The sequence below is a fragment of the Colobus angolensis genome, unplaced genomic scaffold, assembly GCF_000951035.1.
Source record: "Colobus angolensis palliatus isolate OR3802 unplaced genomic scaffold, Cang.pa_1.0 Scaffold30, whole genome shotgun sequence".
In the NCBI taxonomy this organism is placed as follows: domain Eukaryota; kingdom Metazoa; phylum Chordata; class Mammalia; order Primates; family Cercopithecidae; genus Colobus; species Colobus angolensis.
The window spans coordinates 5767055-5779539 of record NW_012116266.1 but is presented as its reverse complement, the minus strand read 5'-3'; the positions used below and the strand labels follow the sequence as shown (position 1 = coordinate 5779539).

At 37.0% G+C, this 12485-nt stretch overlaps 1 protein-coding gene across 1 annotated transcript in view; it reads left to right on the top strand.

The window, feature by feature from the left end:
- NBEAL1 (neurobeachin-like 1) overlaps positions 1-12485 on the top strand; it is a 206959-nt gene that overhangs the window by 72372 nt on the left and 122102 nt on the right. Inside the window, exons 9-10 of the mRNA XM_011949999.1 lie at positions 4360-4666; positions 5586-5692. Of these exons, the coding sequence (XP_011805389.1) occupies positions 4360-4666; positions 5586-5692 (414 nt within the window). The remainder of the gene's footprint in view (positions 1-4359; positions 4667-5585; positions 5693-12485) is intronic.

Sequence of the window (12485 nt, the reverse complement as noted above, 5' to 3'; positions counted from 1 at the left end):
AAGTAGCTGGGATTACAGGCACGCACCACCATGCCCAATTAATTTTTGTATTTTTAGCAAACACGAGATTTTTCCATATTGCCCAGGCTGGTCTTGAACTGCTGAGCTCAAGTGATCTACCCACCTCGGCCTCGCCAAGTGCTGGAATTATAGGCGTGAGTCCCCCATGCCCGACGACTGTCATAAACTTTGAATATAAATTCTAGTTGACAAAAGGATTATAGTTCAGAAAGTACATTCTTATACATGTGTTTTCTTAAACCACACAGTTTAGATCAGAGGTTCCTAACACTTGTTGTGCTTTTTAGACCACATATCCCTTTGGCAATCTGATAAAGCCGTTTGTCAGAATGTTTTAAATGCCTCAAATAAAGGAAACCAATTATACTGAAATGCAGTTACTAAAATATTAATAAAACAAATCTGTGACATAGCAATATGTACTTCTTTATAATACATTAAATTAAAAAAGCTGTAACAGCAAGTCTAGGAACTAATGTAACTTCCAAGAAGAAATTAGCATAAATGATATTTTGAGAGACTGTAAGTTGTAATAAATGAAAATGCATATAATTTTTACTGATGACAAAATCACAAGTTTGTTTTGTTTTGTTTGTTGTTGTTTTGAGACAGGGTTTTGTTCTGCTGCCCAGAGTGGAATGCAGTGGCTCTATCATGGCTCACTGCAGCCTTGACCTCCTGGCTCAGTCAGTTCTCCCACTTCAGCCTCCTAAGGAGCTGGGACTACAGGCACATGCCACCACACCCAGCTAATTTTTGTATTTTTGTAAAGACACTCTTTTGCCATGTTGCCCAGGTTGAGCAATTCCTAGCTCAAGCAACCTGCCCACTTCAGACTCCCAAAGTGCTGGGATCACAGGTGTGAGTCAACTGTGCCTAACCAACAAAATCACAAGTATTATTTCTACTACTGTGCTTTTGTTGCTTACATTTAAATTTGAAGGAAATACTCAATTTTAATTAGAGATTAGTAGAAATTAAGATACCTGTTTTTTTTCCATCCAAGTTTATAGATCTCCTTAATTCCCTCCCTCTGTCCCTCTGTTTCTTTCTCTATTTTAGGTCGAAAGTTTTTACCTTCTCTTTTTTAACTACCAGTTTTTTCTTTCACATTAAACATTCTCTTATTAACATCAGTGTACTATGTTCTTAATATTGTTGAACCAAATTACATATTTAAATTATAATTTTAAAAACTTAGAAATTCGTATTTTTTAAAACTTAAGTAAATTTTATTTAAAGATACAAAATTATGCCAATAATATACTAGGCATATTACCTTATTATTTTGGGCATTTAGGAGGAAATCCTTGTCTACATTCAGGAGATCGAGACCATCCTGGCTAACACAGTGAAACCCTGTCTCTACTAAAAATACAAAAAAAATTTAGCCAGGCATGGTGGTGGGCGCCTGTAGTCCCTGCTACTCGGGAGGCTGAGGCAGGAGAATGGCGTGAACCCGGGAGGTGGAGCTTACAGTGAGCCGAGATCATGCTCCGTCTGAAAAAAATAAAAAAAGAGTTTCCTGTCTGTTGGTACTGATGCAATTCCCCTTTCCTCCTTGTTTTTGCTCTGTTTTGTTTTCTCTCTGTATTATCATTTTCTTTTTTTCATTGAATGGCCTTTATGCTTAATGGCCTTTTTAAAAAAAATATTTTTATCCTTTTTACCCTTGTACCTTGTTAGCCTCCAGAGCACTACTGAAATTTCCATTTCTTTGTTTTATTTGTCCTGTCCTTTTTATTTTTTGGCACCTAGCCAGAGTCCCTAGTTAGGTTTCCAGGTGGACTGTTTGACCTTCTCCTCTTTCCCCTAGTAGAAGAAAAGAGTCTCCTTGTAGTGAGAGGGGTGGTGACCAGAGTCTTGTTTTTCAGTGTAAGTTTGCTTAATTACATTCCAAGATTAGCTGATTTCCTTCGTTTGGGTCATTATCTCCCCATTTCTATCATTTCTCTACTACAGTGAAAAAATGAATAAGTATACAGGAATGAAAATGGAAGTGGCATTGTTATGACTAATGTAGAAATTGATTGGATCCCCTTCTCTTTTTGAAAACACAGAGACTTGTTCTTGTTAGTCCCTAGGGGTAGTCAAGCCCCAAGAGACATCCATAATGAAACCTAACACTAAAAGCAAGTAGATACTGGAAGTCCAATTTATTACTTTATGTACCAAAAATCCTTGTGATCCAGGCATAGCTATAGTGGGATTTATATCAAAATTGGAAAGTTGTTTGTTGAATATGGCATTAGTACAAAGGTGTTTAGATTAATTGAATATATAAAGGCTAAAGAATGGTCATGATGTCATAAAGATCAGAAAAATCAAAGTCTGATTACTGGTTTCCTTTCCCAAAGCCTCATATCTGGGCTTCCCATTGGCATATTTGAAACCTGTTCTGTTTTGTGTTATGTTAAAAACAAAGATTTTGGAGCCAGACTGACCTAGGTTTGAGTGTCCATCTCTAACTAGTTGTGTGACCTTGGATAAACTAATTACATATGTTTTAGTTTATTAATTTATAATACAGAAATAGTAACATTTATGGGATATTTGTAAGGACTAAATGACATAATATACGTACAGCACTTAAAGTATTTGTACTTTTAAAAAGTAAGTAAATAACAGTTTTATCAGTTAGATCTATGATTTGCTGTATATAGCAGTTAATAAAATTAAAACAGCTTAAGTTACTTTTCTAATTAAAAACAAAGTAATAAACAATTCAGAGTTAATCTGGTGCCTCTGGGATCTTCAGGGACTCAGTTTTCTTTTGAATGTCAATCTGTCATGCTTACTATTCTCTTTCATGCTGCAAGATAGCTTCTAGAGTTCTGGCCATTATGTTCACATTTGGGGCTCTAAGATAGAGGGGGTAAAGAAGAAGGATGCAAACGGCATGTGTCAAGTTTCTTTTAAAGAGATACTGAGGCTGGGCATGGTGGATTACTCCTATAATCCCAGAACTTTGGAAGGCCGAGGTGGCAGGATCTCTTGAGCCCCAGAGTTCAAGACAAGCATGGGCAATACAGGGAGACCCTGTCTCTATAAAAAAGTTTTGTTTTTAATTAGTCAGGTATGATGGTGCACACTTGTGGTCCCAGCTACTCAGGAGGCCAAGGCAGGAGGATCACTTGAGCCTGGATAGTTGAGGCTGCAGTGAACCGTGATCATGTCACTGTATTTCAAGGTCATGTGGAAAAATAAAAAACAAAATAAAGAGGTACTGAAAAGTTGACACTCCCTGTCTTTTAATCTAATTTGCCAAACTTGGTCATATGACTGTAGAGAAGGAAAACATGTCCACATAAATAATGTAATATAACTTGCTTCCTTGGCCTCCTTAGCAGCATGGGAGGCTAGGAAATGTGAATTTATTCTGGGTGGCCATGTGTCCAGGAAAACATGAGTTTCTCTGAATAAGGAAGGTGAAGGAGATTGAATGTTGGGTGGGCCATTAGCAGTTTCTTCCATAGTAGTAAATATTGTTGTTGATATTATGTATTATATTGATAATTATTGATGAAAACAGTCCTAATGGCTTAAGTGCTATTTCAGATAATTTTGCATAACTATGTTCTGTTTCATTATGTTGTAATTTGACAATTTAGGGCAATACATATTGTTTATTTCTGTGTTTTTCTGGTCACCTTGACATATAGCTACCAATTACTTAGTGTATGGAATTTCAGAAATATGTTTGTAGAATCAAAACCAAACCAGTCATCTTATATATTTAAATCAGTTGTGATGGATTTTCTGTAACCAACCTGAAAACCTGAGAGACACTTAATCGATTTGAGGTTGTTTTTTATTTGTTTCATTTTGCCTAAGAAATCCAGGTTTAGGCAGTTCTGGGCTGGTACAGTAACTCAATAAGAACATCAAGGACTGAGGTCCTTCAATATTCCTATTCTTTCTGTAGCCTGCTACTTTAATCTTGGACTTATCTCTTCATGATATAAAGGTGGCTGCAAGCATTATGTCTACATTCTAGGCAGGAAAAGGTGAAAGTCTCAAGGGCAAAGGGTCCTTCGCTTTTTATTTATAAAGTGATACCCTCTTCATAGTCTACTACCATATGTCCTTAACCAGAACTATATCCCATGGCTACCCTTAGCCACAAGAGAGAGTGTAAAGTGAGTTTTCTGAGAGGAAGGGAAGATTTAATATGTATGAACCACTAACAGTGTCTATTATAGTATCTGTTACAAATTTTTATGTGTTTATTTATTAAAAGAAAAGGTTGCCTGCAGATGTATTAAATTCTCATTGTTGCAAACATACAGAACTCTTCATTACGTTTAGTTTTCATTTTTATTGTCTCTAATATTTCAGAGGAATGCTTTGCAAGCAATTTCTCCAGCCACTATGGAAGTTCTTATGCGAGTTTTGGCAGATTGTGATTCCTGGGAGGATGGAGATCCTGAAGAAGTGGGTAGGAAGGCAGAACTAACTCTAAAGTGCCTTACGGAAGTGGTACATATCCTTCTCAGTAGCAATTCTGATCAGCGTCAAGTGGAAACCAGTACTATTCTGGAGAACTATTTTAAATTGCTAAATTCAGATCATTCAGCTTTACCTAAACAAAGAAGGTCCAGACAGTGGGAAAACCGATTTATTGCTCTACAGATAAAAATGCTGAGTAAGTATTACATAATGACAACTGTTTCTGAGTCTGTTTTTAATTTTCATATCTACCACTTTCTCTTGAAATACAAGGCCGTTGTGTGGAAAGCATTGATTGTTTAATTCAGATATCATGTGAGTGCTTAGACTTTGACTTCAAAATAATTTATATAGAATTGATGTGTTTGTTACAGCCTCTTTGCTTTAACAATAACAAAGTCAAGTCTCTATATTGTTTTGACAGTGTAATCTCCTAAATGCATCAATGTTAAAAAGAAAATTAGCTATGACTTTGAAATTCTAGGAAAAGTAAATTTTCAGAAAGCACCATTTGTAGTAACCTATGGTAAAGAGTCCCATACAATCAGTTTTGTTTGCGCCTCTATAACATCTCTGTAGAGGTCACTTCAAAAATCTGCCCTTTCTCTAGAGGGCATCTGTTTTTGTTTCTTTTTTTCCTCAGAGCCTGTGTGTGTGTGTGTGTGTGTGTTTGTGTTTCTCTTCCCTTCTCTTTGTGTTGGTTGTTTTGTGTCATTCTGCTTATTTATCTCTGTCTCTCTGCTCTGCAAGCTCCTTCACCAATATATTATGATTTCTTATTGTATTCCTATGTAAGGTTGTTAAATACAAATGTTATTAACTGATAGTTCCTTATAGAAATAAAATGTTTTAATTAGCACTAAACTAGGAAATTCAGATAGTAAAAAGAAAATTCTTTATATCCTGCCACCCACTCATAACCAACATTAATGGTTAGGTGTATAGCTTCTAAAGGCATAAAAATGCTTTTATGTGTTTTTGTGTGTTAGTGTCATTTAAAAAATACTGAACATCAAAATTGTTTTAAAAATTAAAAAGAAAAATGATTAGAGTAAATGTTTGTATGATCCCAAATTTTCACTTTGACATGGATGATTTTCTTTTTATTTTCCTAGATACCATCACAGCCATGTTAGATTGTACAGATAGGCCTGTTCTTCAGGCCATTTTTCTTAACAGCAATTGCTTTGAACATCTCATACGACTGCTACAGAACTGCAAGGTATTTTTCTATTATTGTTGTTGTCTTTGATTTTAAGAAGCTATTTTTTGTTTTTGTTTTAATTCACATTTGAACATATTTTTACTAATTTTTATACTTAATCTCTGTTTGCATTTAATTACATAACCAAGTTTTATCTTGAATTGAAACTAGTATTAAATCACTCGTAATTGTCTAAATACTTTAAAGGTAGTCAAACTGGAATTTCTTTGTATGGGAAGAATTTCAGTTCATGAAGTATATTATTTTCATTCCATCCAGAAATATCCTTGAGGCCCTTTAACTAATTAGTTGCTTCGGAGCTCTTCTATTTGTCTGAATGTACTCAGACGAGTCTTTGAAAAACAGTTGTTTCTCAAGGAAACACTGTCTTCTACCACAGTTTGTAGACCCCAAGTTACATATCCTATAAATACAGGCCACTGATTATAGGGAGTATTATATAAAACATGTGGATTGCTTGGTGCAAACCTATTACTCCAACTCAAATTGTATGTCATTCACTGAATAATGTTTTTGTATAAGAAATAGCTTTTTTTTTTTTTTTGAGATGGAGTCTCGCTCTGTTGCCAGGCTGGAATGCAGTGGTGCAATTTGCAACCTCCACCTCCTGGGTTCAAGCAATTCTCCTGCCTTAGCCTCCTAAGTAGCTGGGATTACAGGCACGCACCACCATGCCCAGCTCATTTTTTGTATCTGTAGTAGAGATGGGGTTTCACCATGTTGGCCAGGATGGTCTCCATCTCTTGACCTCGTGATCCACCCACCTCAGCATCCCAAAGTGCTGGGATTACAGGCGTGAGCCACCGCACCTGGCCAAGACATAACTTTTTAATTAAATGATTTATTTAACCAATATTTATTATGTGCCAATTGTATATCAGACACTTTTGAGGTCACAAAATATATGTTGTCTTCATAATGACTATAAATTAGGCAAGAAGTTTCAGAGCGAGAGTTTCAGTTTAGTTCTTTTTGACTTCATGACCATTGTTCCTAACTTTTACACTATATAATGGCCCAAATGATGATTTTGGGTGTTTATTTCCATTCTTCTCTCCAAATATGTGATATTTTTGCATAATTTAAATAAAATTCATAAATGATTTGGTGCCCTTTCAGGGTCAAATAACATTTTTTATTACAATTAAAGTAATACATACTCATTGCAAATGGAAACATTGATAGCGTATTGATTCTCCCATACAGTAATAAATATATTAATTCCAAAATTGTTGCTCATAGATGAAAACTGGTAATTCCCATATTTCCTAATGTAAAAATATATATTTCTATTAATGAAAAAGATCCCACATCAAGCTGAATAATATCAATAGGATACTTTTGTAAATATGGTTTTGATAGCTCAAAATCATATTATAACACTAATACAGACAGAATTTTGAAGCAACTAACTACTTGATAACCTTTCCATTATCAGTGTTAACCTTTTCTGCAGTTGTTCAGAGGTTGTGGAAGTTAATGCAGACTTGTAGAAACTTTATTATGTTTGTAAGTGAATTTTGCACAATGTACGATTGTATTTTGTAGCAAAACAGAATTTTGATGCCAAAATATGAAATATAGAGAACAGACTTCTTGAAACATTAAAAAAAAAATTTGTTTCTGAAATGTCAACATACTCATCTTTTCTACATTCATCTTTTTTGCTGTGTATCACTGTGGCCACTCTTTAGTCTTTCTAGAATATTACCCTTTCTAAAAATACTGGCATTCCCTGTTTGGTTCTAGGCTCTTTTTTCCAACCTTTCTTTTTTTTGTTGGTTTTTTTTTGGTTTTTTTTGGTTTTTTTTTTTTTTTTTTTTTTTTTTGAGATGGAGTCTCGCTACGTCGCCCAGGCTGGAGTGCAGTGGCGCGATCTCGGCTCACTACAAGCTCCGCCTTCTGGGTTCACGCCATTCTCCTGCCTCAGCCTCCCGAGTAGCTGGGACTACAGGTGCCCGCCACCACGCCCGGCTAATTTTTTGTATTTTTTTTTTTAGTAGAGACGGAGTTTCACTGTGTTAGCCAGGATGATCTTGATCTCGTGATCTCCTGATCCGCCCGCCTTGGCCTCCCCAAGTGCTGGGATTACAGGCGTGAGCCACTGCGCCGGGCCTTTCCAACCTTTTTTAATTTGCTTATCCTTTGGATGTCTCAATTTTGGATGTGTGGCTTTAGATATCATCTATAATACCCAAATTTCTTCCTGTTAGTTCAGCTCTGTTGAGGAATCCACTTGAATGTCTCTCAAAAATCTCAAATTTGCCACATCTAAAATGGAACAGTTCATCCCTGCTCTTTTGTCTCCCCTTTCTTATTCCTACAGCTGCTTAAGTTGCTCAGGCTGGAGTGTGGTGGTATGATCTCAGCTCACTGCAACCTCTGCCTACTGGGTTCAAGCGATTCTCCTGCCTCAGCCCCCCAAATAGCTGAGATTACAGTTGCCCACCACCACGCCTGGCTAATTTTTGTATTTTTAGTAGAGAAGGGGTTTCACCATGTTGACCAGGTTGGTCTCGAACTCCTGACCTCAGGTTATCAGCCTGCCTCAGCCCCTAGAAGTGCTGGGATAATAGGCGTGAGCCACCATGCCCAGCCTGCTTTTCCTGTATTTTTAATTTAAGTCAAAGGCACCGTTATCTACCCAGTTTCTCAAAGGAGAAACTTGGAAATCAGTCTCGACTTTTCCTGATCTTTCATCTCCCACATCTGCTTATGTCACCAAAGTTGACAATTTCATTTTTCAAACATTTCTCAAATACAGCCTTTTATTCCCACTGTCATTGCTTTATTTCAGGCTTTAATTTTTTTGCCAGATTATTGCAACATTTTGTTGTTTTCTCCTTTTTCACTCTTTTTTTTGAGACAGTCTTGCTCTATCACCCAGGCTAGAGTGCAGGCACAGCCTCTGCTCACTGAACCTCCACCTCCCGGGTTCAAGAAATTCTCCTGCCTCAGCCTCCCGAGTAGCTGGGATTATAGGTGCCCGCCACCGCGCCCGGCTAATTTTCATTTTTAGTAGATAACGGGGTTTCACTACCTTGGCCAGGCTTGTCTGGAACTCCAGACCTCGTGATTCGCCCGCCTTGGCCTCCCAAAGTGCTGGGATTACAGGCGTGAACCACCGTGCCCAGCCCGTTTTCACCCTTATCCTCTTCTACACTGAAGCCAAAACTATCTTTTTGATACATCAACGTTATCATATCAATCCTTTGCTTAAGATGTTTTCCCAAACTATGAAAAATTCTAGTGATTTTAAAATATCCATACCATGACTTGTACAAGGCTCTAAGACATCTGACTCAAGGCCTGCCTCTTAAACCTTTCTTACAAAGACCCTTATTAAACCCTACATGTTTTCTTATTCATGCTTTTTAAATCTATCTGCTTGATGCTTTTATAGCTACTTGAAATCATTTCTTTTTTACTCTTTTAAAAAAATCACTACATAATATTTTCTGATGCTGCTGGGTCTAGATGGATACATATTAGTATCTTTTACAAGTCTGTGGGGTGACAAACGTTTTGTGTTTCATACTCAACTGTGGTCTATTTGAAGGCAAGCAGGCTGACTTTAATCTCTTCTCTCCCATCATTAGGTATTTGGCACTCAGTAGAAACTTAATAAATAAAATTGAATTGATTAAATTTGCGGTTGGTTGCCTAGCACAACAGGATTATGCTAGGGTAGGGGAGCAGAATAAATATCAAAAGCAAAATGTGTTTGGTTTAAAAATTTGCTTGGCCGCACAACTCTCTGCCAAAGAAGGGGCATAAAAATGCTTTTCCTCTTCCCTTTTCATCTTTACTTTATAGCCAGTATTTTAGAATATAAAACTCAGGCTTATTTTAAAAGTATTAGAACAGCTACATCATGTATTATAAAAGATAAACTCCAATGGGAGACTACCCTCCTTTTATGTATAACTACATTACAAATTTTAAATTATTATGATATGTATTGGAATATGATTAATTTGAAATTTAGGATTCATTACAATTTTTTTCACTACCGATAAGTCTTTACTTATTCATTGTATCTTCCCAGGGAAAGGAGGAGGGAAGGGAAAAGAGTCAGCATGTGTATTGCAAAATGATTAGGAAATTGGAAAGGAAGTATCCAGTACAGCAAAATCAACTATCAAATAAACCCCTCAGTGATGGGGTCATCAAAGCCCAAAGGAGCTCAGTCTCCTGCAGTTAAGGAATGAGGGGAGGGGATCAGGAAAAGAACACACTGGTACTCTCCCTCTTTCCCCATAAATTCAAGATTTCACACAAAGCTTTGGTTTCTAGCAGTAAACATGGAGTTATATCCTTCTATCTCCTATTAAACAATCTTGTGACTACCTTGACCTAAGTTTCTTATACCCCCAGAAAATTTCCAGAGTGACTTGGATATGCATTCATATTCCCTTTCTTGCCCTCCTGACCCCGCTTTCTACATGGAAGGCCCCCAATTGTTTCTGTCTGCTTTAAGATTAAAGATTAAGTAGGTTCGATCCATCCAAAATACAGCAGTGTCCTAAGTATTTGACATGAATCACATCAAGAAAAGGTCTTGACTTGCGAGACTGGGAACTAGGGATGGAGAATCCCTAGCTTCTTCTGGATGTTTGCATAAATTATTTAAGAATTGCAGAGATACCCCAAGAATTAACCATGTATATGTGTGAGTGAATAGGTTTCTTTTGGAGTAGGGGAATATAAAAGAGGGCAGAGTAGGAGACAAGTTTTCAGGACAAAAGATCTGGTCCAGTAGGTAACAGGGTAAGGAGAACAGAAAAGAAAGGATGGTTCAAGATTCTTACTTTAGGCCAGACACGGTGGCTCACACCTGTAATCCCAGCACTTTGGGAGGCTGAGGCAGGCAGATCACCTGAGGTCAGGAGTTCGAGACCAGCCTGGCCAACATGGCGAAACCCCGTCTCTATTAAAAATACAAAAATTAGCCAGACATGGTGGCATGCTCCTATAATCCCAGCTATTCAGGAAGCTGAGGCAAGAGAATCACTTGAACCCCGAAGGCGGAGGTTGCAGTGAGCCGAGATCACCCCACTGCACTCCAGCCTGGGCGACAGAGTTAAGACTCCATCTCATAAATAAATAAATAAATAATAAATAAATAAATAAATAAATATCCCCACTTTGTTTCAAGTCTCTTTGCCTGTTGCAGAAAAGATGTCAAAGATGGTTTAGCTATTTTTCTCTCAGTACAAAAAAGAAGCTTGTAAACAGTAAAACCCTAAAGGAATATGAAGAGAAACCAACACATATTTGCCATCTAGCGATCACTAACTCAGCGAAGTCCTCTGAAGTTCAAACAAATACAATAACTAGAGGCAGGTAGCATTTAAGAGAGACGAGAACCTAGGATCAGACACACACCACAAAATTAGGGGTCAGTTTAACAAACCTAAGTTCTAAAATACAAAAGAAGCATATTCAGCTTCGTAAATCTTAAGGGTCAGTCTTATGTTACAATTTGAAACCACATTTTAAAGACAATTACTTCTTTTTGCAGAATCAAATGTTTTCACCATTTTTCTCTAGGACATCGTGGATGTTGCAGTAGGGGAAATGCCTGTGTTCAGATGAATAAATTTACTGAATCTCTGCTTTTGTCTCTTTTCTGAAAATGATTCTTTTCATTTTCTGTTTTAACCTTATAAAGAATAAAATTTAATTGATTAGAAATATTTTCCTTTGCCATTCTGAGAAAAATATTTTAAAGTCAAATTTCAGAAAAATCTTTCTTTAACAATGAACATATCTTGCATCAGCTACTGATGGGGCATAATTTTAAAGTAAGCATATTGAAGTTTATTTTCTGATATATGGATTGATTTTTTAAAGGCATATTTAAATTAATTATTACCCACATAACTGGCTTGAATGTTTGGCTGTAATTTATTTCACCTTACAAGCTCTCATGTAAGAAATGGCACATCTTTAAAAAAAACTTTTTTTATAGATTTAGGAGGTATAAGTGCAGTTTCATTACATGGATATATTCCATGAACTCTGGATTTTTAGTGTACCCATTGCCCAAATAGTGAACATTATATCCAATAGATAATTTTTCAACCTGGATCCTCCTTTCACCCTACCTTTCAGAGTCTCCAGTGTCTGTTATTCTACTTTGTATGTTCAAGCGTACCCATTGATTAGCTCCAACTTATAACTAAGATCATCCAGTAGAAGTAGCATTTTTTTTTTTTGTTTTTTTGTTTTTGTTTTTGTTTTTTTTTGAGACGGAGTCTCGCTCTGTCGCCCAGGCTGGAGTGCAGTGGCCGGATCTCGGCTCACTGCAAGCTCCGCCTCCTGGGTTTACACCATTCTCCTGCCTCAGCCTCCCAAGTAGCTGGGACTACAGGCACCTGCCACCACGCCCGGCTAGGCTAGATTTTTTGTATTTTTTAGTAGAGACGGGGTTTCACCGTGTTAGCCAAGATGGTCTCGATCTCCTGACCTTGTGATCTGCCCGTCTCGGCCTCCCAAAGTGCTGGGATTACAGGCTTGAGCCACTGCACCGGGCTGAAGTAGCATTTTTTTACTTTTAAGATAAACCTTAATTTTTCTCATTATGAAAATGTTCTTTTTGTTTTATAGGAAAAAAGGTAAATATAGAAAAATAAAATAAATTATATATGATTGTTTCTAGTCTGTAGACATTTTTAAAGTCTTTTTAAAAATAATTGTGGGGCTAGGCGCGGTGGCTCATGCCTGTAATCCCAGCACTTTGGGAGGCCGAGGCGGGTGGATCAGTTGAGGTCAGGAGTTCGAGACT